The 25,332-nt window shown below is 35.6% G+C and overlaps 1 protein-coding gene across 1 annotated transcript; it reads right to left on the bottom strand.

The window, feature by feature from the left end:
• Positions 1-638: 638 nt before the first annotated feature.
• LOC122808132 (chymotrypsinogen A-like) lies at positions 639-25,089 on the bottom strand. The gene is made up of 7 exons (XM_044079102.1): positions 25,061-25,089; positions 20,629-20,764; positions 19,078-19,157; positions 11,453-11,531; positions 9,776-9,956; positions 7,916-8,049; positions 639-764 (listed from the first exon to the last, which is right to left on the bottom strand). Exons 1-7 carry the CDS (start codon positions 25,087-25,089, stop codon positions 639-641), a joined length of 765 nt encoding a protein of 254 aa, XP_043935037.1.
• Positions 25,090-25,332: the final 243 nt, after the last annotated feature.

Here is a 25,332-nt window from a genome sequence, read left to right as displayed (position 1 = left end):
ATGTCGATTCCCACAGCATCCAATGCCCTAGTATACAATTCTGAGAAATGTGCTAGCTGAATACTGCTTCTGGATTGAGTGTGAAAATGCCATGTGGATTAGTGCCCCAGTTAACAAAACACACACACACACACACACACACACACACACACACACACACACACACACAAACACGTATGTATATATATCTTTGTCTATATTGCTCCCATTCTCACTTCTAGTGAAGCTCTCCTGGTCTCTTATTGTTTATGGTATTGCGTTGAGCAGATTTTACTTGGTTGTTATAGTATACCTTTCATACAGTATTTTTGTCAGTTTTCACAGTGGGCACTTTGTGCAGTACATCAGAGTTTACTATGTCATATGTTGCCACGTGTAATTCTGATGTGATTCTTCCTTCTTCTAAATATTTATAGAATCAATTAATGATCCTGTGTTATAAAAACTGCATGGTAAAATAGACAATCAGAATACTTTTATATCACATCAGCTAAAGTTGCTAATTTTTATAACTGAAATGCCCTTATGAATATGCATTGAAAACCAGCATTAACGAATAAATCTGTGTTTATTTTTTCAGAATGTTAAGCATAAATATGCAGTCTAATTAGCTGCAACAGTCTGGTCAATCCAGGACCTCAGAGCAGTAACACGAGCATATATTCCAGGTGTTGTCTGAGAACATGAGCTGCTTCCCAGGATACAATACCCACAAGGTACCAGGCACTTCCCTGTTGGCAGACTAGAGGGCCTCCAGAATCACTCTGTGAAAATAAACAAGACAAACGTGTTATTATGTAGCCATTTAAAAATCTCTGTTTCATTTCCTATTATCCTTACAAGCAAACAGCAGTTTGCTTTGTGAACTCAGCATTGTTTGCTAACACATACACAAGTCCTCTGTATAGAATATAAGTGCTGAAAGAGTAGATGATGGACTTCTTTTTCTGGGTGAAGTCCAGAAATATGAATCCATACCTTACACAATCTTATCCCAAGAATCACAGTCAGTGCATTACAAGATAAAAATAAATAAATCAATAAATTCATGAGTAAGTCTTGAATCCTGATATTGTTTTCTCTTTACTCTAAATATTTCTGAAAAGGTATGATTTATGAAGACTATTGGATCTATAACATTTTCATTTGTCATAATATAAGAGTTTTACTATCCAGGGTTCTAATATAAAAACTTAAACATGTATGAATAGTAGGGAGGGTGTACTTCTGAGATAAAATCAGGTAGATGTTGAAAATGGCAAACTGCTTGGAAGAATGTCATTCTGCTTAGTAAATAAAATTCCACTTCTGCTGCTAAACAAATCATTGGTTTTTACCTTGAATGGCAACCTCAGTTTCCAGGGCAAGTATTCCATAAATGATATTTTTTAACTGGCAATTGCTTCTCCACTCATTTTGGTTATTATTAAACTCAGTTGCTCAGACAGTTTGTTAAGTGCCACTTTAATTTGCAGATGCATATCTGTGTTACAATTTGTTTTTACAAAATAAACCATTTATATTAACACAATCATTGATATGAGGGCTAGATGACCTGAAAACAATTACTATGTCATTTTACAGGATAAACATACTTAAGATGAATGTGCATAATTATTTTTTGCATATAGGTAATATGTTTATAGGTAATATACACCATCTTAAGTTATATACATATGAATGAAAAACGTATATGAAATATATTTTTGAGTTAAAGCCAGATCATATGCCAATGAATTTAGAATTGCTTTTAGAAATGTTCGTTTCAGTTTCAGTTTCAGATGCTTTCATTGCGCAGCTGTGCCTTTACTAACTGAAGTCATATGTTACCTATGTCTTTTTCTTATTCATGGATTAGCATGTTATTTTATAATTCCTATTAATATCTGTTGTCACATATCAGATATAATGATTGGTGTATTGTAAAATTCTAATACCCTGGATTACCAACTGGCTTACAAATAGGATGCAGGAAGATACCACAAAAAGAGACCAATCAACAGTGGAGTCCCCCAAGGTTCTGTGCTGGACCTTTCCTGTTTGACATCTACTTTTCTGAAGTAAAATCAAATACCAAAAGGCTCTGAGTGACTTAAGATTGCAGATGGCTGCAAGCTAGGAGCAGTCGCTGAGTCCACAAAAAACTTAGCCATCCTGCAGGAAGGTTTGTTCCAAATGAGTAAGTGGTGCCAAAATCATGGTCTGAAACTAAACACCAAATCATGCATTACTGCACCCTTTAAGAAGTCACAAAGAAACAAATAAGACCATTCCAAAAGTAGTAAAACTAATCACTGAAAACCAAACAAACTACTATTTTAGAGTGTAGTAACAGACAATAAGTTGGAATTAGCATCACAATTCTTTAATTCACTGCTTTCTTCAATAAGACTTCTTCAGAAACTTTTAAAGCAACTGAAATACCTACTATATATATATATATATATATATATATATATATATATATATATATATATATATATATATATATATATATATATATATAATAAAACATCCAATAAAATCCAATAATCAATTAATCAATAAAGACAATTCAAATACCACAACTATTTAAAGATAAATACATGAGAATGAAAATACATGAATAAAATACACAAGCAACTTCTATACAATAATTCTGAATACATCATCATTTATATACCTGTAAATCTTCTATTTAAAAAAAAAAATTATGATAACAGAATCATTTAACCCTGGATACCTGTCAGCCTTTAATTTAAATTGCCATTCACCTTCTTTAATCTCAACTCTGTTCCAAAAATTACCTCGCCTTAACTCTGAAGGAACTAATTCCAGTACAGAAAATAAAAACGTTTTATATTTTTACACAGTACAGAATGCTTATATAAAGCATTTTTTTCATCTTTCATTTTAATAGAATACTGGTGTTCTTTTATTCTTTTTTTATAAGTACCTACATAGAAAACACAACAACCAGAACATAAACTGATGTAAACCAGTCCTCTAGACTTACCGGAAAACCTCCCTGGGACTGTAATAGTTTCTTTTATATGCTCTAATGAGATATATGGTCCATCAGAAATAAATCTACAAGCAGAGCAAAACCTACATTTATATGTTCCTTTATTTTTGTCTGTCACTGGTACAGAAATCTTTGTACTATCTTTCTGTAATACAACTTTAAAACTATTTGTCCTTTAATAGACAAACCTAGGGGTACTACCAATAGCATTAATTAAATCAAAATTTCCTTCTACTATTTTCCAATTGGTGCTATGACAGAACAAATGGTCATCTATCCAAGGAACTGTCACATTAACAATATACCCCTTAGAGTTTAGCCCTGAGGGAGGGATTATGTCTAGATCTAGGGATGCCATTGCTCCCCTTTACTCAGCCTTCATTAGGCCAGTCATTGAATATAATCTCCTCTTCGGCATGTATCTGTCAAAACACATGCAACAACTGGAACTCCTACAGATATACCTTACTAAAAGTATACAATGCCAAAGCAGCATATCCTACGTGGAGCGACTCAAAACTCTGTCACTATATTAAGGGTCCAAAAGGCTGCTAAGAGATGACCTGTGTCTGCCATACAAAGTATCCTCTGACCCAATACTGAATGATTTACTGCACATCAGCAAGTCAAATGCCATGAGAAATGCTTGGTCTAGGGATCCAAACCTCTATTGCAACATCAACAGAATGCTTTCGAGGGACAGTTATATCTTGCAGAGGATACAAGCAAATTTCATCCCTGTCATAATCAAGAGCCTCTTGGATGGATGGATGAGAAACAGAACATTTACCACATGACTGCACCATGTATGCTTACTAATGGACAAAAGCATCTCCTAGCTGTTTTATCCCATGCATGGCATGATCGAAGTTATTCTGATTAGGGGTAACATATAATTATCCACCATGGGATGGCTAAACCCAATCTCTAACCAAATGGAATAGGTTAATTCGAGCACAAGAAGGGAAATACACTAGGCTTAAAATGGCCCTTACGGGCAGCTAGCCTAGTACTTGCCTATGAACCTATAAGTAAAATGAATCTAAGTTTACCTTTTCTCATTTTTTAAATAAAAGAATAATAACAGGTACATGCAAAATTCTCATAAGAAAGAACTTCATACCTGAATATCAGGTTATTTGTTGATTACTAATTTTGAAACTTTTATAAACTTTTTTTCAATTTTTTTAATAATTTCATGTTTTTATATAAATGAGAACTTCACAGGAAAGATGCTGATCTATATGCTTACATTCTTCAATTAATCATAATTTTATAAATCAAAGAATTACATTTCAAATTATAATCAGCTTAGTGATAATAGCTTAAGTAAATGTGACAGAAAAGAAGATATGGGAACATTTTGCATGGTTTATGAATTGTATAGCTCCTTTGATTTTGCTAGCAAAGCACTTTATGCTGTCAATTCCATTTTATACAAATAAGTGTCATACATTGAAGGCATAGAACGTATGAACGTATGACATTCAGAGGTTACAGTCAACAAGGGATTAATATTATGTAGTGTCAGACCAACAAACATATACGGACAGCTGCATGTCTTTTCAAATAAATTTCCACTGTGCTTTTGTTAAGCTTTTTAGTGTCACATAATATAGTTGTAATATTCTTTTCTTTAGTGGATTACACACCATTATACAATGCCTACCCTAAAAACGTGCACGCTGATTGGCCAGCCCAACCAGCGTGCCCGTTGTAAATCCCTCAATATACTAACGGAAAAAGGTCCGGTCGCCCGGACTTTTTCCGTTAGTATAAAACACTGTCTCGCTATGTTAAAAGAGTTTAACATAGCGACACAGATTTAAAAAAAGCAACGGAGATCTCCGTTGCTTTTTGTAAAGCTGTCTCGCTATGTTAAACTCCTTTAACATAGCGACACAGTGTGTAAAAAGCAACGGAGATCTTGCGATCTCCGTTGCTTTTTTTTAAACCTGTCTCGCTGTGTTAAATGAGTTTAACATAGCGAGACAGCTTTAAAATAAGCAACGGAGATCTCCGTTGCTTATTTTAAAGCTGTCTCGCTATGTTAAACCCATTTAACATAGCGAGACAGTAAAAAGCAATGGAGAACTTGCATTCTCCGTTGCTTTTGCCCACAGCTCTGATGTACTGCGTAGGCATGCGCAGTACATCAGAACTGCCGCGGAACACCAGACAGGTCCGGAAGGGCAGCAAAGAGGCATTATACAATGCCATTATTTAAGAAAAGTAATTATTTCTTTTCTTAAATACTGGCATTAATATAATAACTCACTTCTGGGTGGGTAATGCTGGATTTACCCACGGTTGTCTTTGTTTGGTCCCTCGGGCTTCCCCCTCGCGACCAAACCACGCCAACCGTGGGTAAATCCAGCATTACCCACACCCAGGCGTGGGTTATTGCTATATTAAACACTTTCTGAAGATTAAGAATAGTTAGAAATATCTTGAATTCACTAATTTCCTGATTCCCACTTTATCCTATTAAGTAACATTGGGACTTGAGAATATCTTAGCATGGATGTGGAAAGATACCAGATAGCCAGGCAAAAAGCACAGAAACAGGGGGAGGATATCTAGATAATAATTGTGATTGAAATTACTTTAGTCAATACAGATTGATTCAACTGAGAACCTAAACTTATTGTCATTTAGTACTCGTGCAATATTTATCCTGTTTTGTTTAGGCTATAAGCTGAGCCTTAATGCAAGTCACTCACTCAACTTCAGTTTTATGTAAGTGAGTGAACCAAGGTAGATCAACACCAAATAAACCATTAAGACATTACATTGTTTATTAATAAAGAAAACATAAATTTAAACACAAGCCAACATGGAACAAATGCTAACCATGGCTTATGTACAGTATTATATGCCTGTTAATATCTTGTTAATGTAACCAACTAATTAAATGCAGGAAATCAGATTGTCCCTTTCCCAACAACCACAGTCAGTACCCAAATCAAATTTAAAAAAATACGCTGCTGGCTACCCAGTTTTCCCCACCACTATGCCACTGAGGTACATAATGATTCTGGGCAAGAACTCTTCTTCCTGCTGTACTTAGGCAGCACATCTTATCATGCACCCTGACATCTTATCATGCACCCTGACAACTTATCATGGGCCCTGACATGTTATTATGCACCATGACATCTTATCATGTACCTTGACATCTTATCATGGGCCCTGACATGTTATTATGCACCATGACATCTTATCATGTACCTTGATATCTTATCATGCATCATGACATGTTACAATGCACCCTCACATCTTATCATGCACCCTGACATCTTATCATGCATCCTGACATCTTATCATGGGCTCTGACATGTTATTATGCACCATGACATCTTATCATGCACCCTGACATCTTATCATGCATCATGACATGTTACAATGCACCCTCACAAATTATCATGTGCCCTGACATCTTAGCATGCACCATGACATCTTACCATGAACCCTGACATCTTATTTATGCACTTGACATCTTATCATGCACCCTGACATGTTATCTTATCATTCACCCTGATATGTTATCATGCACCCTCACATCTTATCATGTGCCCTGACATCTTATCATGCACCATGACATCTTATCATGCACCTGGTAGGGTTACTGGTCCTTCAGTGAACTTTCCTCCCTACTTCCTCTGGATGATCCCCCATCCTCAGCCAGGGTCATAATTTGGTGAAATTACCTGATTGTGGGCAGCAATGTAGATCATGATGTGGCAAAACCACTTCAGCAAGGCCTATGATGTGGTAAAATCACCCCAGTGAGGGTCATGATGTGACAAAACTACCACAGCAAGGGTTCTAATGTGGAAAAACCACCTATAGTGTCATAGTGTCATAATGTGGTGAAATCACCTCAGCGAGTGTCATGATGTGGTACGATCACCTCAATGAGTGTCATGATGTGGCAAAACTAAGTCAGCAAGGATCATGACGTGGTGAAAACATTTTAGTAAGCATCATGATGTTGTAAAACTTCCTCAGCAAGCATTCTGATGTGGAAAAACTACCTCAAGTGTCATGATGTGGTGAAATCACCTCAGCAAGTGTCATGACATGGTATAATCACCACAATGGGTGTCATGATGTGGTACAATCACCTCAGTAAGTGTGATGATGTGGTACAATCACCTCAATGAGTGTCACGATGTGGTAATACTATGTCAGCAAGGATCATGGTGTGAGTAAACCACTTCAGCAAGCATCATGATGTTGTGAAACCTCCTCAGCAAGTGTTGTGATGTGAAGAAACAACCTCAGCGAAGATCATGATGTGGTAAAATCACCACAGCAAAAGGTGTGACATGGGAAAACCATTTCATCAATCATTGTGATGTCGGAAAACCACCTCACTGAGGGACACAATGTAAGGATCACATTGTGGTAAAACTACTTCTCCAAGGGTTGTGATATAGAGAAATCATGTCAGTGAAGGTCATGATGTCATTAATCCTTCACAGCAAGGGTAGTGATGTGGTGAAACCACCTCAACCAGTGCTGTGATGTGGGAAAATTACATCAATGAGGGTAATTTTGTGGCAAAAAAACACCTCAGTGAGGACTCTGATGGGGCTAACCTGTATCTTCAGGGGTTGTAATGTGGCAAACCAAGCTCAGTGAAGATTGTTATATTGTGAAACCACCTCAGGCAGGGATATGAACCATTTCAGCTGGGTTTGACATGTATTAAAGCCACACTTTATAACATATAACAATAATATATCAAGGTCCACAGATGTCAGCATTTTGTGAATTACTGCCCAGCTCTCATGACATCTGCCATGTTCAAGGAGGGTATTGAAATGATTCACACCAACTAAAATGGAGCAGACATTTCTAAACCAAAAATATATCAGACTCACTCTGTGAAATGAATTGACTTACCATGCAGGAAGAAGACTCAGATGCACCCGCACAGATCATGATGTTGGTAATGTTGCTGCCCCAGTAACACTTGCACTGAGTATTTGTGAGCAGTGGAAGAGCTACCTGCTGCAGTTGGCATGGAGTATTAGAAGCTGAAATGTATAATGAAAATCCCATGAATTTGTTTAATTTTAATGTTTAGTCCAACACTTTTATTTTTCAAAATGAGTCTATAAAATTATACTTGTGTTGAAGACCAATAATTAGCTACATTGTTTAATACAACAACTTATTTACCACCAATTCAGGTAACTTTATATACAGTGAATCACTTAACTGTGTCAGGCTTAGTAGGAACATCACCATTGGTGGTCGTCTCGATAAGAAACTAGTCACTATGTACTTTGTTTAAGTATTCACACCTGCATCTAACTATGAACAAATTTTAATATTCAAGAAAAGGTAATAATTCCATGTCCCTATTAATTTTCTAGGAATTCAATGACATGGCCTGAGAGGTTCCTTCTGCATCAAATTGCTTAAAAATGAACAGGAATTAAGTCCTTGGCTTCTCTAAGCCAACATGAATTTCATAAAATCAAAAAAGTGGAAAGAAGAAATTGTTGTTCTCTTCTTGTGAGATATTTACTCATCTAGTGAAATAAATCAATTTGACTGATAATCAAGAAGCAAAGTTTAAACTTACTCCTTCTCTGCAGACCACTGCTTTCCTTTCCTTCACAAATGCACAGTTACAGTATCTGTTGACCAGCATAAGTTAGTACCACAGGAGAGATTCTAAAACCACCTATTATCCTGTCATATACATGACTTTTTCACCACTCTTCCTAGCAATCCACTTATGTAATATGCTTGCAATACCAGGCTAAGAAGACCTACTCTGTGTCTTTTTTAGCTTTCTTACCTAACTGACCATTGGCCACTCTACTTTTCCCACAGTCCCATCATATAGTCACTCTAGCTGACATAAACCTTAACCTTCAATTCTATTTTATTACTGTTTCCTCTACAAGAAATTATGCATGACTTGATAAGATTTTATTCCCACATGCACCGAATGTCTCTCTCTGCTGTGTCACATTGGCTCATTCATTGAGTCTCTGGGACAAGAGACAGGCATCCATGGGCCAAGCATAAACCTTATTACCCATTTATTCCCTTTATGGAGAGCCTAATCTGAGTATTCATTCACCTGAGAATTAACAATCAGGTGGTAGGGAGCATGCAAGCCTGCTTAATCCCCTGCTAACCAATCCCCATAAGTGGCTTACATATCTATGTAGCTGCCAGAGACATGAGTGTTACCATATGTCTCTTTTGGTTGTGTGGTGACCTATGCAGCTTGAGCAAGTTTCCTTGTAAATAGGAGTGATCATGCAGGCACCGCTAATGTGGTAAGCCAACCCCCCCACCCATCTGTACTGGTGAGTAGCACTGGCTACTAACTCACATCCTCCTGGGCTATGCCCCACTAGGATCCATACTGCTAATCAAATGCAGCTCATCTGGGTTGTAGTAAGGGCTCCCAAACATAAATATATTTTTTCTTTATCCAACAACACTAAATAGAGGGGTAAAAAAGAACCATGGGAAATTGTCCCTTTTTTTGTATCTGCCGATGATGCCCAAAGGCAAATCAGCATTATTAAGTACTTAACATTGTAATAAATAATTTTAAAATCAGTGAGTAGATTTAAAAAGAAATGGAATCTAACACAATGGATGCCATAACATAGGGCACTACGTCCCTCATTTGTAGATCCTTAGAATATTTGAAAAAAGCTATTGCAGTTTTTGATATCGCAACTTATTTATTCATGAGCTATATATAACTAAAGATAAAAAAAGAAGTCTTACAACTGGCATTGGTTAAGCCCCATCCTGTAGTCACACATGTCATGTCTCCTGGGAAGTTAGCACTTGAAGCAGGCAGGCATACTGTGGAAATACGATCAGTAAAGCTAACACATGAAGACAGCTTCAGAAGGGCGATGTCATTGTTGATGTTGTAGGATTTGTAGTTGGGGTGACGAAATACCTGTATCACAAATGACAAAATTCAGCGTGTTTATTTCAGATTTAATACTATTAGTGAACATATTCAATTTTTTGTTTTTTTGCAACTCATTTGAGAACTAATAAATTCATGTATTATTTTCTCATTCAATAAAAAACAGGTTTTAGTATAAATTAAAGTGTATGAAATTGCAAAAAAAGTGAACAATGTGCTACAAATGGAATAGGACTGCAGTAAGGTAAACTTCTAAAATGCTTTATTAATCTAAGTAATAAACATAAGATACAGCTTCTGATAATGACATTGAAATAATACTGAATCACCTCATACTCCATACAGAATCACCTTATACTCCTTACTGAATCACATCATTCTTCTTACTGAATCACCTCATACTCCATACTGAATCACTTCATACTCCTTACTGAATCACATCATACTTCTTACTGAATCATATCATACTTCTTACTGAATCACCTCATAGTCCTTACTTTCTCAGCCTGTAAATAGTACAATGCGTTTAGTAATGTTATACTTCACAAAGAATGCAGTTATTCTGTTTACAGTGTTACAACAGGCCAGGACCTCAACTAAGATAATTATAGGCCCTTCTCCAACAACCTCTTGGCATATACACCATATTAAAAGGTGCACCAGCGCATAGGATAATGCCCAACACCAATGCCAGGAATAAATATGTACAAAAAGCAAGTTTATTCAATGCTAGAAATGGCCACAAAGCACAATTCTATTCTAAATTTAAAAGTAATCTTGCTCTATCTACTATCTGTTATATAGTGAAAGTAATGACTACCAATCATTGTATTCATGACCTCTAATTTTAATATATATTTTTTTTATTTCTTGTCCATTTTTTATAGTTCAACAGCTTCATTCCTAATCTACGCCCCATTTGTTCATTAGTTAAACATTTGATCACCTATATTACATCTCCTCTATAGAACTTGTAATATACTGATTATAGCTTTTCCCCACGTGAATATACTGTCAGTCAAATTGCTGACACAGACACACACACACACACACACACACACACACACACACACACACACACACACACACACACACACACACACGCACTCACACACACACACACACACACACACACACAGATACCATACCGCATTATACATCAAATTGAAAAACTGGAAAATTATCAGAGTGCAACAATATTGAAGTTTCCTGCATAAATCTGAAATGTGTGGCTGCGTCCCAAAATATGTTCACTTCTATATACAAAATGATATAAGAAAAATTACTGCTGATATACTTCTTGCAGAATTCTGAAATTTGGAATAAGTTAGTAGCAGAGTATTGAGGCTACATCACCTGAGCTCTTTAAATAACAGGAGAATAAGTCTGAAATATGGTAAAGAATGGCAGAAAACGGGAATCTATATAATCCTAATCTGAAAGACTTTGAACCTGTACATCAGGATATACTGTGGGTCTCCATTAGTCTAATTCTGAGAGTATTGATTATGAAGCTGATTTACCCTGGAAATAGACATTGTCTCAATTGCTTCTGCTGATGAGCAACGATCATGCTCTCCAAGGATGACTCGGTGAGAAGTGTTGAAAGACAAAAGCATTTGAATCAGGACATGGCAACGTTTGTTTCCTACCAGCCAGTACAGTAATGAAGATTAACATGCCATCTGCCTGACAGACTAATGGATATGAAGTTGTCCTATAAATATAGCATGTACATGCAGCAAATAAAGCTCTTCAGCAACTGACTTAATTACTAATTATAGTGCTGTGACTTCCTTTCCGTATAAGGCACCATTATGTTTACTTCTGCATTACAGGAGTAAATAAGACAACATATAATTCTGAGAAATGCAATTTACAGACAAACTATGCAAGGGCATCTGTATGGCTCCTAAGTATGCAACAACATCCAGAAGGTTTAGAATTTTTACTTGGTCATGTTTGTGTAGAGATTTTTATACCCCAAGCAGACTTCAGATAATTTTTATTCAGGTAGATGAGAAAAATGTGATGGAAAAGGGAGAAATAACAGAGGGCGTTTTATTGCAAGTATAATGAGCTGGCAAATTTTAAAAAGTTCCCTGAAGAGCACTCTGTCAGAAATGTTGGCAGAGCAAATGGCTGTAACTGAAGAAACAATTCTTTTGAGATGGTACTAAGGATCTGAATTACCTACACATACTAAGGCCTTATTAAGTTTAATACTGGGTGGCAAAAAAAAGCAATTACTAAAAAAAATGGTAGTCAGTATATAAACCAACTGTAACTCAAATATTGAATAGTGTAAAGGAGATAAAAGAAACAGAGTTGTGATCTTTAGAAAGGGGAGGAGCAAATTATATAAAAAATAAATGGAATTGATGGGAAGAATACAGGCAGAACAATGTTCAGGAGGGGGAATGAGGGTGAAGCCTGGCCAGATATTCATGATGCCAATATAGGTTAAAAGTTACGTGGATGATTACTGGAAGAGTGAGACTGAATAATATAGCCACATTGTGGAAAGTGTTACAGTTAATGAAATTAAAGAAAGGTGGGCACAATCAGATGCAGATATGGAGTCAGCTATCTTCTTACACCAACGTACAATCACCCCAAGATAGTGATTGTGGTCATCATAATGGTGCTGCCACAGACAAAAGAGGAGGGCATTAACTGAATCTTTTCCTGAATCTTTTTTTTCTCAGCTTCCCTTCTCTCTACCACTTCCCCATTTCTTTTCTCTTACTCCATGTTCTAGGTACTCAGGGGAAAACGTGAGAGCGGAGAATCATGGTCATCGTCACACAGGGAGTTTGCATTTCTTGGGGCCCCAAATCCCATTCCCTCAATGTAGCCAGCCATGCATATTTTACTACAGTAACACATGCAAGTTTCTGTGTGCATAATTTTGGCCACATCATTCACTGTTTGGTGAGAGTATGTATCGCATTTCATCTTAATTCACTTCCATTACCATCCATCCTCCATGCGATGTCAGCAGAGCAATGGACCAGGGAGGCTGACACACTCCTGGATGGGTGATCCTAAAAAGATTGCTAATTCCCAACTTCCTCAGCTGTCTACTTCAGAGCCCAAACAACTATCTGATCTCAGGCCATCTGGGTCAGAGATAGGGCTAAATTCCAGCAGACCACATAGGACTGGGAGGGCTTCAGTCTTAAAAAGAAGGAATCCGTAGTTGATAGCCGAATGCACAATGAGGGAGATAAAGAAAAATAATGTAGCAATGTGGGTTACATAGGATCTCAGAGAAAGCTATATAGAGAAGGAATAATTGTAGTTATTTAAAGGGGACAATACTTAGATGGAGGACATGTAATAGAAGGGTATTTTGTCACGTATGATCACAATAAGATATGGGGTAAAAAAACAGTATTTTATATTTCAACATCCTCATTGCTAATGGGTGCACCCAGCAGGTGAACATGAAAAGGTACTTAATATATACTATTTTGTTATCCTTTTCTCAAGGAGATTTCAGTATATGTAAAGAAGTTGTGTTACAAAGGATGTTATACTTTTGTGTAAGAAAAGTTATTTCCAAAATGGAACTTGTCACTCATCTTTTTAAAGAATGCAGTTAATGGAGTGAAACTGGACATGACAGAATTTTGAAGTTCACTCCAGGGGAATGCACATGTCTATATGTCTGTATTATGTCATCTAATAGCTATTTTAAAACAATATATAAAAAAATCATATGCACACCTTAGTTATCCTCATTTTTTATAGCAGTTACATATCCTTTTTCAATATCTGTTCCTCTGTGAAATGCAGCCCTCTCGGCATAATTAATTTCTTTCATGTACTTAAATAATATTATAATCCACCTCCTTTCTTCCTAAGTAGTCAAATTACTTTGTTTAGTACTAATGCAATCTCTTTACCTTTCTATTAGCCTTCTCAGCTCAATATAATTTCTATCAACATCATTGCAAAAATGAGGCATATAGTACTGTAGACAGATTTACAGATATGTCACTATAACTGTCTCTAGACAGGAAGAATGACTCCCCATTCTCGATTTTTAGATTTCTCTACCATTTAATACCAGGATTCTCTTAGCCAATTTACAATGATTGCCCAGTTCCACGGTCATATAGCTTCACCCATTTTCCTTTTGTTCTTGAATTTAAAGTACTTTGTATGCCTTGTTTCCCTACCTGTAGTTTTTGCTTGGGCTTTTTTGTCACCAAGGTGCATTATCTTGCATTAAAATTAAGCTTCCGTTATTTATTTAAGGCATGCCTGTATCTTAGTCGTATAATACCTGCAACTTTGCCAAATTCATCTACTCCATGGTATCTGATGAGTGTGGAAAAAAGATGTAATTGTTCTTAGGAGAACCACACATGTAAAGTAAACTTCAGTAAGTCAAACAAAATAAACTAGTTGGAAGTGAGGGTACCATCTTTGAACTGTGAAAACTTGAATGTAATAACATTTAAGTTGGAGAAGCAAAAAGGCAAAGTAACCTGCATGGGGGTACAAGGAGCTATATAACCCATGCCAATCGGCTATCAAAACTTCACTTTTGGTATCATTCATATTATGTACCTTGCTACAGTGCAGTTCATACTTGCAGCAATTTAAAAAACACAGACCATTTCATCAGCGCAATCTACTGCTCCAAGTAGGTGACTTTATGATTATTGCATACACAGAAAACTATTGTATGTTTTCATTTCACATCATGACTCATGTTTAGTCACATAAAAAAGTGGTAAACCAGTACAAAGTGGCTAAAACACACAAACCTGGCACAAAAAGACCTGCAGAACTCGCAACTAGTAAATAATAGAGTTTATTTTATATAATGGTTAAGCACTTTTGTCTGCATATTATAATAACAGGCTTCATCAGAACCAAATAAAATCAAATAAGACTGCTGCATTTATACCCTCAATGTAAAAACATCATATACCATACTGACAATCTTAAAGGCACATAACCTATTAATAGTCAAAACCTGTCAAATCAAAATACAAAACTAATGGCTTAAACAAAACAAAGTCACTCATATTTTTTTTTGTAAATGAACATTATGATATTGCCTATGCAAAAATACTATATAGTTCACTAGTGCATGTATAAATATAGCTGTAAATTGCATATAATAGAAACTGGTCTGGTTGATAGACTTAATGTCTTAAGAGGTGCTCACTCGAATGGTTCCCTTTTGCATTGTTTTAATAATAATAATATCAGTACTGGTAGAGACAATTCACCATTGGGTAATCCTGGAATCAATGTGCAAATAGTTTTTATCTCTTTCTTACTATAAACAATTGGTTCACTCATTGTCCATTGTTTATCAAACCTTTCAGTCTTAGCTTGATACATGGCAGTGAGTCATTAACACAACAGAGTTTCTCTTTTCAAAAACTGTTAAAGAATTTCCACAAAGTACAACTGGACAATGTTTATCTAGAGATATACCTACATAAAGGTTATGTTCCACAAGGTCTGTAGATATCGATGTTTCCCATTGGGGCTTCTTATAGTTGTGGTTTGTATTTTGAACTGGTAGAAATGTTTAACAAGCGTGGTTTAGAAATTATTAAAATTTTAATCAGAGAGAACAATAATAATGTGGAAATTTTGTCCCAACAAATTAATAGTCTTGATACAAACATCAAGTCTGATTTGCTGTTTGATCAACACTTAGATGTTTATTCTAAACTTTTTAGTTATGCAGACCGGCAAGCACCTCTTATTAAAACTAGGGAAATTAAAACATTAGAAAGAGATGAAAAGGCTTATGGAAGTAATTCTACTTAACCCATACCTAAATCTATGGGGTTGAGCAATTTTAAAGCAGGTCTCCTGGACTTAAACATGGCCTCCACTAATGCTGCTGAGGTTGAAGTGGAAGCAGTTGCCATCATCCATCTCAATGACCAGTTGTCACCTAATTATGACCCTTTATATTTTCTGCCCCTCCGGCATTCAGAGAGACTGATTAATCGAGGGTGGGAGACAATTGTTGAACACCACAAGGTCCCCTTTACCAATGAGGGAAAAATCCAAGGGTCCACAGGGCGAGGTCAGGGCCATTCAAAGTGACGTTAACATGCACCCTCTCTGATAGTGTGGAAAATCTGAACTCCTTCTCCTGGCATGGCTTCAAAATATTTAACTACTCTAGTGTGAATATCACTGATGTGCATTTCAACTTATTTGAGAGGGATTTTGTCTCTGTCTCTTCTTCCAATTTTGATGTATCCACTGTTCGTTAGAACCTAAAATTTTTACTAGCAAATTAAATTTATCAATTCTTTAAAACAACAGTAAAGAGACTATTGTTGAGTTATTTAAGAAAAAAGTACATATATCCCCTCTTGTGCTCCAGTGGTGAATTTGTTTGAGAATCTTTGCAGATGGGGTATTTATTTGTTAAGACAATCATCTCATCAATTTTGTGGACATAATTTGGGACACAAAGAGAAGGAGTTGCTGCATAAATTGAGTTGTGACACATATCAAAATTATGAAGTATAACAAATGAGGTGGTATGGTTTTAATGGATTAGTTTAATTATTCCAACAAAATGTTATAATTGTTGCTTAATTATAAAAAAATGTTCCTGTTAATGAAATCAGTCTTGCTTATTGCAACATTGAAATGTATTTAGAAGAGCTTTGTCTAAGTAGCCTCATTACTAATACTGTATTTAAAGTTCTTTAGAGAAGCGGATTGTACCTGTGATGCTTAGTATTCCAAACGTGCACAAGGATGCTTCCAATCCTCCCATGAGACCCATAGTATCAGCCAAAAGTTCTAAGACCTACCTATTGGCAGTTTATATAGAAATAGAAAATTAAAATCATTTGTACACAATTTTTCTTTATGTTATTGATTTGCTTGCTTGGTTGTATTCCACTCTTTGAAGGTACAGAGAGTTAATCTGAAGCACTACTCTTTCTGTAGATGATTTTATAATCCTGATGAATTGTATGGAATTTGCTCTTAATAACAAATTTGTTTATTTTACAGGTGAACACTATAAGCAAATGCAGGGTATGGCAGTGGGTGCAGTTTTGCATCCCTTTATGCAAACCTTGTGATATGGGCATGGGAACAGAATTAGATTTTAAAATCTCAGTTTTCACAAAGTTAGTTACTGTATACCCACTACCTTGCTACCATTTTTATTTTGAGAACTGATACTAGAGATTAATTGAATGAGTTTATTAGTTATATTAATTCTATCACCTCTTTTTTGAGGTTTACATGTACTGTTTCAGAAGATTCTTATGATTACTTGTATGTAACCATCTAGAAGGAAGATTGTCATTTTAAATCTAGTATTTATAAGAAGCCCACATTTTTGCATTATTGAAGTAGTCACCCCTGTCTCAAAAGAGATCATTGGTAAAAGGACAATTCATTAGGATTTCTAGAAGGATTATTGATGAAGTAGTGTTTGGGGATGAATGCAATAAGTTGTCTAGCACGTTCTTAGATGGGCTATGTGGACTATTTTATTAGCAAATAAGAAATGAGGGAGAAAACTTAAGGCATATTAGATTTAACCTATTCTTCGGCAGACTGTTACTCAGGAAAATTTCCCCACCACTTCTGGTTTCAATAGACAACACCCTTAGAATGTGGAGGTTAGGAAATAATTTCTAAATATTGGGCTGTTTTCAATACTGATAAAAAGTATATTACATACAATGGGTGAAAGGCCACTGAGTGTTTACAAGAGGGGTAGAAATTTAAAATGTGTTTTTGAAAAATCAGAACTCTAAACCCACTAGGGGTATGAAAAAATGTGGGTGATGTGGTTGACGCCCCTTTATCCTCCAGCAGGAGTTTTGTTGGGACATCTATAGTCCAAACTCAAAATGGCTGATGGTTGTAATTGTTTAACAAAGGATATAGTATATATAGCTGCATACGATTCTTGTAAATCATTTTATGTAGGTAAGACTAAAAGGTCTTTAAATAAATGTATACATGAGCACAACTACAAAATATGTAAAATATATCAGAACAATTCTCTTTACAAGTATAAAATACATTGTACTACCTATAAGATGTTTCTATCTGCAATACCAGAGAAAGCTGTATCAAATTCCAGAGGCAGTGCTTGGGAAACTGTACTAGAATCCAAGGAACTGTTATGGCAACTGAACCTTAATGCACAAGATCCACTCAGCATAAGTGATAATATATCCAAAGCCAGTGCTCTTAAATTTTGCACTGTGAATTAATAAACAGTTGTTTTTCAAGGGTAGGGTACATTGTATTAATTTAGTTTCTTGAACGTTATATATTTTATTTTAGGTTGATTGTATGTTATTTTTGTTATGTCTTTATATGCAATTTACAGGTATATTTATGCTCTCATTAAAGAACTATATCAGCATTTTTGCACAGGCAATATCATAATGTTCATTTACAAAAAATGTTATTAGTGACTTTGCTTGTTTTGGTTAAGTCATTAATTTTTAATTTTGATTTAACAGCTTTTGCCTATTAATAGGGTATGTGCCTTTAAGAATGTCAATATGGTGTATGATGTTTTTACAATGAGGGTATAAATGCAGGAATGTTAATTGATTGTATTTGGTTCTGATGATGTCTGTTATTATAATATGTAGATGAAAGAGCTTAACCGTTGTATAAAACTAACGCTATTATTTGCTACTAGGAGTCCTGTGGCAGTTTTGTGTGTTTTAGTTTTAGTTTTATTTCTGGCATTGATTTCCACTAGTGCTGTTTTAGCAGCTACATAGTACTCATTAACTTCTCACATTAATTTATAGACAACTTTCCATGCCTTCTTTATAATTTGGATTTCCAATCACCATGTAATCCCTTACTCATTTCCTTGCTACATGTGCTGCCAAGATGTATGACATTGTCACCCATTACCAAAATGTAATAGAAGAAAAGTCGGGCTATAGCCAAGCCTGCCAGATAGCACTCTCATTTGCTCATATAAATGTCTATTCAGTATTTATATGGACTGTCTCATTCCTTGGTACTAATAATATCTTAGATAATTTCTCCCATTGCAATACTCTCTGTATAAACTCAAAGGAGTAAATCATTGCTTCAAACTTTGGTAATCATTTACTATTTTCATAGATCTGTAGATTTATGTATTACTTACGTGACACTACAGTGGGCTGCAGTGATCACCCACTGATCACTGATCAGAGAACCACCACAGAAGTGCCAGCCAGTCCAGTCCTGAAACATAAAAATGTGTACAACATTTAGAACTAGTAAGCAATTTAATGAGACATGCTATAATTTAGGAATCCATAACAACATGTACAGCTTATGAGATACTAATGAGAGTTAAATACAAAACAGTGAAATAGGCATAGACCAACACTTCACACCACTATAAATATTGTATTGATATATGGTTAAAACTAAGCCAAGTATGAGGGTGGCACAGACATTGGCTGGTAAATACTTGTTTACATAACACATAATCATTTAGTAGTTGTGTGACACACCACAGGTGACTTGTACAGTTAAATCTCTAGAAAGTGTCACTGCAATGTTATGACATTTGTCATTAAACGTCATGATGCATAGTCAGCTTACCCTCCAAGGGTGACCTGACTTACTGAAATGTGCAGCTGATCCTCATCTGATGGTAAGCCACACTTACCCACATCACTGTACCCTGTTTTTGCTGCGTATGGTCCCTCTGGTTTCCATCTTTACTGTTATCTCTTTGCACTGTGCTGGCTTTGTATGGGAAGGCAGGATTACTAAATCTGCATGGTCTTAACTGTAGTTTGAAACCAGACCTCTCTCCTTTCCCAGTTTTGGAGGAATGTTCCTACGTTCAGGCTTTGTTAACTCTGCATAGCATCAATACAATATTTTTGTAATTGGGTATGTCCCTATTTTCAAGTTTTTTTTTTTTATCCATTCACACAGTTTTCTTAATCCCCCTAATTGCATGTGATTTTTGAAGACATCTAGTACAGAACACTCTACATGCCCAGCAAACAACTGGCAATAATAATTTAAAGAAAGAGGACACACAACTTATGTCTCTGGCATACAAGGCATCCTCTGGCCCATTACTGATGTATTTACTGAGCATCAGCAAATCAAATGTCATCAGAAATAATCTATCTAGGGATCTAAGCCTTTACTTTAACATCAACAGAATGGTTAGGAGGGATGGGTATATCTTGCAGAGGATACTGCTACTCTGGAGCAGAGTTCCCATACACATAAAATGAAATTCATCCCTGTCCATATTCAAGTGCAACTATGGATGGGAAACAGAAAATTTACCCCAGGACTGTCTCCTGTACTACAAATGGACAGAGCGAGCTACCAAATGCTTTATCTCATGGATGAGTCCCCTCAAATTATCTATGGTATGATCCAAGTTATTCTCATTAGGAGTAATATATAATCTATTACCAAACGGGATATGTTATTTCAAGCATAAAAAGGGAAATTGATTAGGTTTAAAATGGTCTGCAAGGGCAGATAGCTTGGTAGTTACCTATGAGCTTATGTAGGAAAATTTCTTTCGTTTTCACGTTTTGAAATATACAGAGTAGTCTAGATTTGGTTAGAAGTACTTTTATGGCAATTTCTGTCTAAATGATGATAGAATGATAACATTACAATTAAAATTAAAAATAAAAGGCATGTTTTTATTAAACATAAATAAAATAAATACCTGTAAGGAAACTTGCCATGGCCAAGACCCTGGAACAGCTTCCTCGCCATTCACAATTCTGGCATAGCCACTGATGACTGGTTTTATAGCTTGGATACCACAGCCTGTAAAGAAAATAAATGTAGAAAATTCAGTCCTGTACCTCAGCTACGTGTTAATATCCTTCTGATGCATTTTATATCACATTTACACAGCCTTGATAATGTACACACTGGCATCATTTTTTTCAAGTATATGGCTAGGAAGAAACATCTTACCAGAAATGGAAATACCAACAAACTTAATATAATGAAAGTATGAATATCTGTTGTTAAACTCGGTGGTGAAATATGTTCACTTAAAATACTCCATCTATGTTTTTTTTTATAAATGTTCTTGTATTGTATGAACAGTCATGGAAAAAACATGGCAGACATGTAATCATATAAATGATTCAGTTTGCTTTGTTCCATTTTTAATGCCTCATTATTCTTGCTTATAAAGTGGGCAAGAAAAACTGACCAAATTGCTAGCTGTCTGGGTATCAAATCTGTTTTATGCATGAGAAAAAGCTAGTGTAAGCCAGTTGGACCTCACATCCAGTTACACACTTCAAAATCCATCTAACCACTGCCATCTCAACAAATCATTAAGCGGGGAACAACTCTCAAACAGAAAAATACTCCATAAATAATAACAAACAAGTAAATCAATAAACACAATATCTAACAATGGGAATAAACATTTACAACTCAAATACATTACTAATTCTACATAATATATTAATAAAAATGAAATAAAATAAAACAGAACTGTAATAAAAACTAAAAACACATTAAAGTGCTAAAAGCACTAAAAACTGAAAATTATGCAAATTATCTAATAGGAGCCATACAAAATATCCAGTAAGATAAAAAGTAATTAACCAAAGAAAGCAAAAATATAAACTCCACAAAAAAGGAAATGAAGCAGTTTAGAAAAAAGACTAGAAATGAATAACATCAAGTAAAAATAGTCTTTATAGCAACAGAAAGCAGTGAATTTAAGGCAGGAGCACGCACAGCAGGAAGTTATCTGCTAGGTTGTTCATTAACCTAACTGGTAAATATGAAGATATAGTACACACAAATAAAACACTGAATAAAATACAATAATACTAAAATGGAAATTATACAATGACCCCCCCATTAATATTCCAAAATGTGCACGCTGATTGGCCAGTGTGCCCGTTGTAAATCCCACAATATACCAACGGAAAAAGGTTCAGTCACCAGAACTTTTTCCAATTGGTATAAGGTGTCCAAAACTTTTTTTTTAATGGAGCAACAGAGACTTTGTTTTCTTGTTTGCTTCCAATTCAAATCATTGATGTACTGGGTATGCATGGGAATGGAAGTCTCATAAGCATGCGCAGTACATCAACACAAGGAAGCAGTATACCACCACCGGCAGAAGAACAGTAATGCACCGTTATGCAAAGACATTATTTAAGAAAAGTAAGTATTTTTTTTCTTAAATAATGTCATTGTATAATAGCAATAACCAACTCCGTGGTTGTGGTATATTGAAGATTTACCCATGGTTGGCTTTATTTAATCACTCGGGCTTCGACCCTCATGATTAAACCACACCAACCATGGGTAAATCTTCAATATACCGCACCATGTCATTGGTTATTGCTTAATAAAACATCCATTCAAATTACCACAGAGACCAAATTAAATAAAGGCAACAAGGATGCTATCAGCTAAACCTACTTAAGAAAAATGATGGGGTGACTAAGGGAACATTACTACTTACTTATATGCATTTTTCAGTTTTTTGGGAACCGCCATCAAATAAATAATCCTTGTGAATACTTTTAGAATACAGCAAGGACTTCAAACATTTAAAAAAGCTGGTGGGGAACATTACCGATTGCCATTATCTGCTTTTTATGCCTTGGAGATGCCACCAGAATCAACACTCTTGTAAATATTTTTGTGTCTGTGCTACCTGGAAAAACAGTATACATGTTTGTGAAACACTGTATTAATGATATGTGAATTTTCTCATGTGGACTAATTCACCTGCCTGAACTCACTTGAGGTACTGTGTAACATTAGCACCTGTTTATAAAGTTGACTGTGTAAAAGAATGCAACCGTTTGACAGAAGGGTTCCTTAGATGCTTAGCTTCAAGTATAAAGTAGGTTGTTGTTCTTCTTCTTTTGGCTTTAGGGGTCACCACAGTGGAACTCCGGTCTGCTAATGATTGGCAGTAGATTTTTTTATGGGTGCCAGCTCGATGCCCAACCTTCAGCGAAAGCACACCCATTCTACGCATGTCTTTCGAACACCACTTGACCGTGGGGAGGACATGGAGACTCCACACAGAAGGCGCTACAGCCGATAATCGAACAGGAGAACCTCTTGCTGTGTGGCAACAATGCTACTGCTGCACCACCGCGGCTTCTTCAAGTATAAAGTAGGTACATCAGATTAATTCTGAGCCGAATATGCAACACAAAAATTATTTAAGAAAAACAAAGAGAAGTTTTAGTTTATTCTATCTGAAAAAGCACAATTTGAAAGCTTGTACCTGTTTTAAGAATTTTAGAATAAAGCAACCTCCTCACTGTCTTAAGACAGGGTTTGTGTTTTTCATTAGATGACTACCATGAAAATTCATACTTGATACTAAAATTTCATTCTGTTACTAAAATTACAACCTTACACAGTAATTAATTAGTTAAAATTGATGGAGGACTTATTTTGATTCCCCTTCTGAAGCTCAAGCTTTCAGAAAGTCAAAATTCATATGCTCGACTTTCCAAAGCTCAAAGCTTTTACATGGAGATCAGGTACAGTGAGGATTGAGGGAATTTACCCTTTTTCCCACTGTAGTGCATTCTTGGAATTGGTATATATAATGTGCAGGGGGTGTGGGGGTGCAGAAGGCTTGCCTGCCCAGAAAAATATAGAAAAAGTTGATTTTAGTTTTTTTCTGAAGTTCGAGTTTTCGAAAAGTCGATCATATAGTCTCAGCCATATGAATTTCGACTTTCTGAAAACTCAAGTTTCTGAATGGGATCCCTTATTTTACATTAAAATATACTACAAAACAAGTAATTATTATACATAATCTTCTAAATATAAAATTCTCACTGCAAGAAACACACCTGCCAATTTTTTACAAGTGTAATAAGGCATTTGTGGTTGTGCATGAAAGTGATAGTACTATATGCCTATTGAATGTAAGGTACTCACTCTTTAGGCTTGCTTTTAAGTGAAAAGAATTTGCCAGTAAAAACACACCCAATGTCTATAATATAATTTTTTTTTGCCAACTGTAGTACATGTTGGGTTATATACATGGCCACCTGTTCATGTTCTGCCTTTTACATAGGGCAGACTTCACAATCCCTTAGATTCAGAATAAGGGAACACATGAGTGACATCAGTAACAAAAGGCAGTCCAACGCACTGTTCAAACCCACTTCCAAACACACCAACGCAAATTTTAGGCTTACGATTATTGATTGTATTATGCGTGATTGTAGGGATAAATCTAGTTGGCATTCCATACTTAACATGAAGGAGAGGAAATGAATAATCAAACTAGGAGGCTTGTTCTCCCCAGGTTTGAATGAACATTATTAATGCATTAAGTATTATCCAATTGGATACTATTAGGGGCTGGTACTTAGGATTTATAAGGGAGCGTTGTGAGCTTATTCTTCATAGCATTTCACTGAAGAAGCCTATTTGTCCAAAACCAGGTTTTTTTTAGGTGGCTTGGGGCTGTTACCCCACATCTAGTATGTTTTTTGTTATTAGATTTTTGTGCATGTGCTATTAGATTTTTGTATATGTGTATGTGTATTCTTACACATTAAATCGATGCTTTTTACCACACTCGGTGCTGGCTTCATTTTTGGCTTTGGTATTTGTGTCTCATAACCTAGGACATGTGGTAATATTTTTTTCCACGCACAACCCCTTGTGCCTTATTATATCTAACATTCCTTGTTCTGGCTGATGTCAAACTGGTACTATTTTGTGATACTTGCTTTATTTATTCTGTTATATATTTGAAAGGAACTCTAAAATATGCTTGTCAGAGAATCACAGGATACTAGTAATAGTAAAAGAATTTATGCTATAACTGAAACACTTCCCATGAAGGCCCAGGTAAAAATATACATTTAAAGTAGATTTAAACCCTTTGTATATACCCCATTAAGTACTTTCTGTCATGGATTAAGAGAGGGCTGATTACTATGTCAGCGTTTACATGTTGAGAAGTAACGCCTGAGTCACACAGATCGAATAAACAGTTATACAATTAGATTAGGTAGAACCAGAAAAAGACTCTCACTTTCTATAAAACTGCATAAATTGTGAACTTAATAAAATGAAAACAACAAAAGAGATGAGACAGAAACAACTGTCATTAACAATGAAATGAAAACAAACAAGAGACAAGAAAAATTATTGCCATTAACAGGACTACTGACAGGATTATCTTCCTGTATTGCTTTTCTATACAAGAAAGTAAGATTCAAAAGAAAAGGTTGTGTACTCTCTGAGCACTGTTTATTGATTCACTGGTAATCTACAGGGCAGCAATGGTAAAGCCCTAAGTTTGAATTCTATCAACTCCTACTAGCGTAATAAATTAATCTCAGCATGTCTATCACCTTCCTTGTAACATCATAGGAATACTTCCGTGGTTATCCTAGGA

The sequence above is a fragment of the Protopterus annectens genome, chromosome 8.part0 (genome assembly GCF_019279795.1).
Source record: "Protopterus annectens isolate FY-2018-M chromosome 8.part0, PAN1.0, whole genome shotgun sequence".
Taxonomy (NCBI): Eukaryota; Metazoa; Chordata; order Ceratodontiformes; family Protopteridae; genus Protopterus; species Protopterus annectens.
Note: the sequence above shows the minus strand (reverse complement) of the source record. Positions and strands in the feature narration are given on the sequence as shown.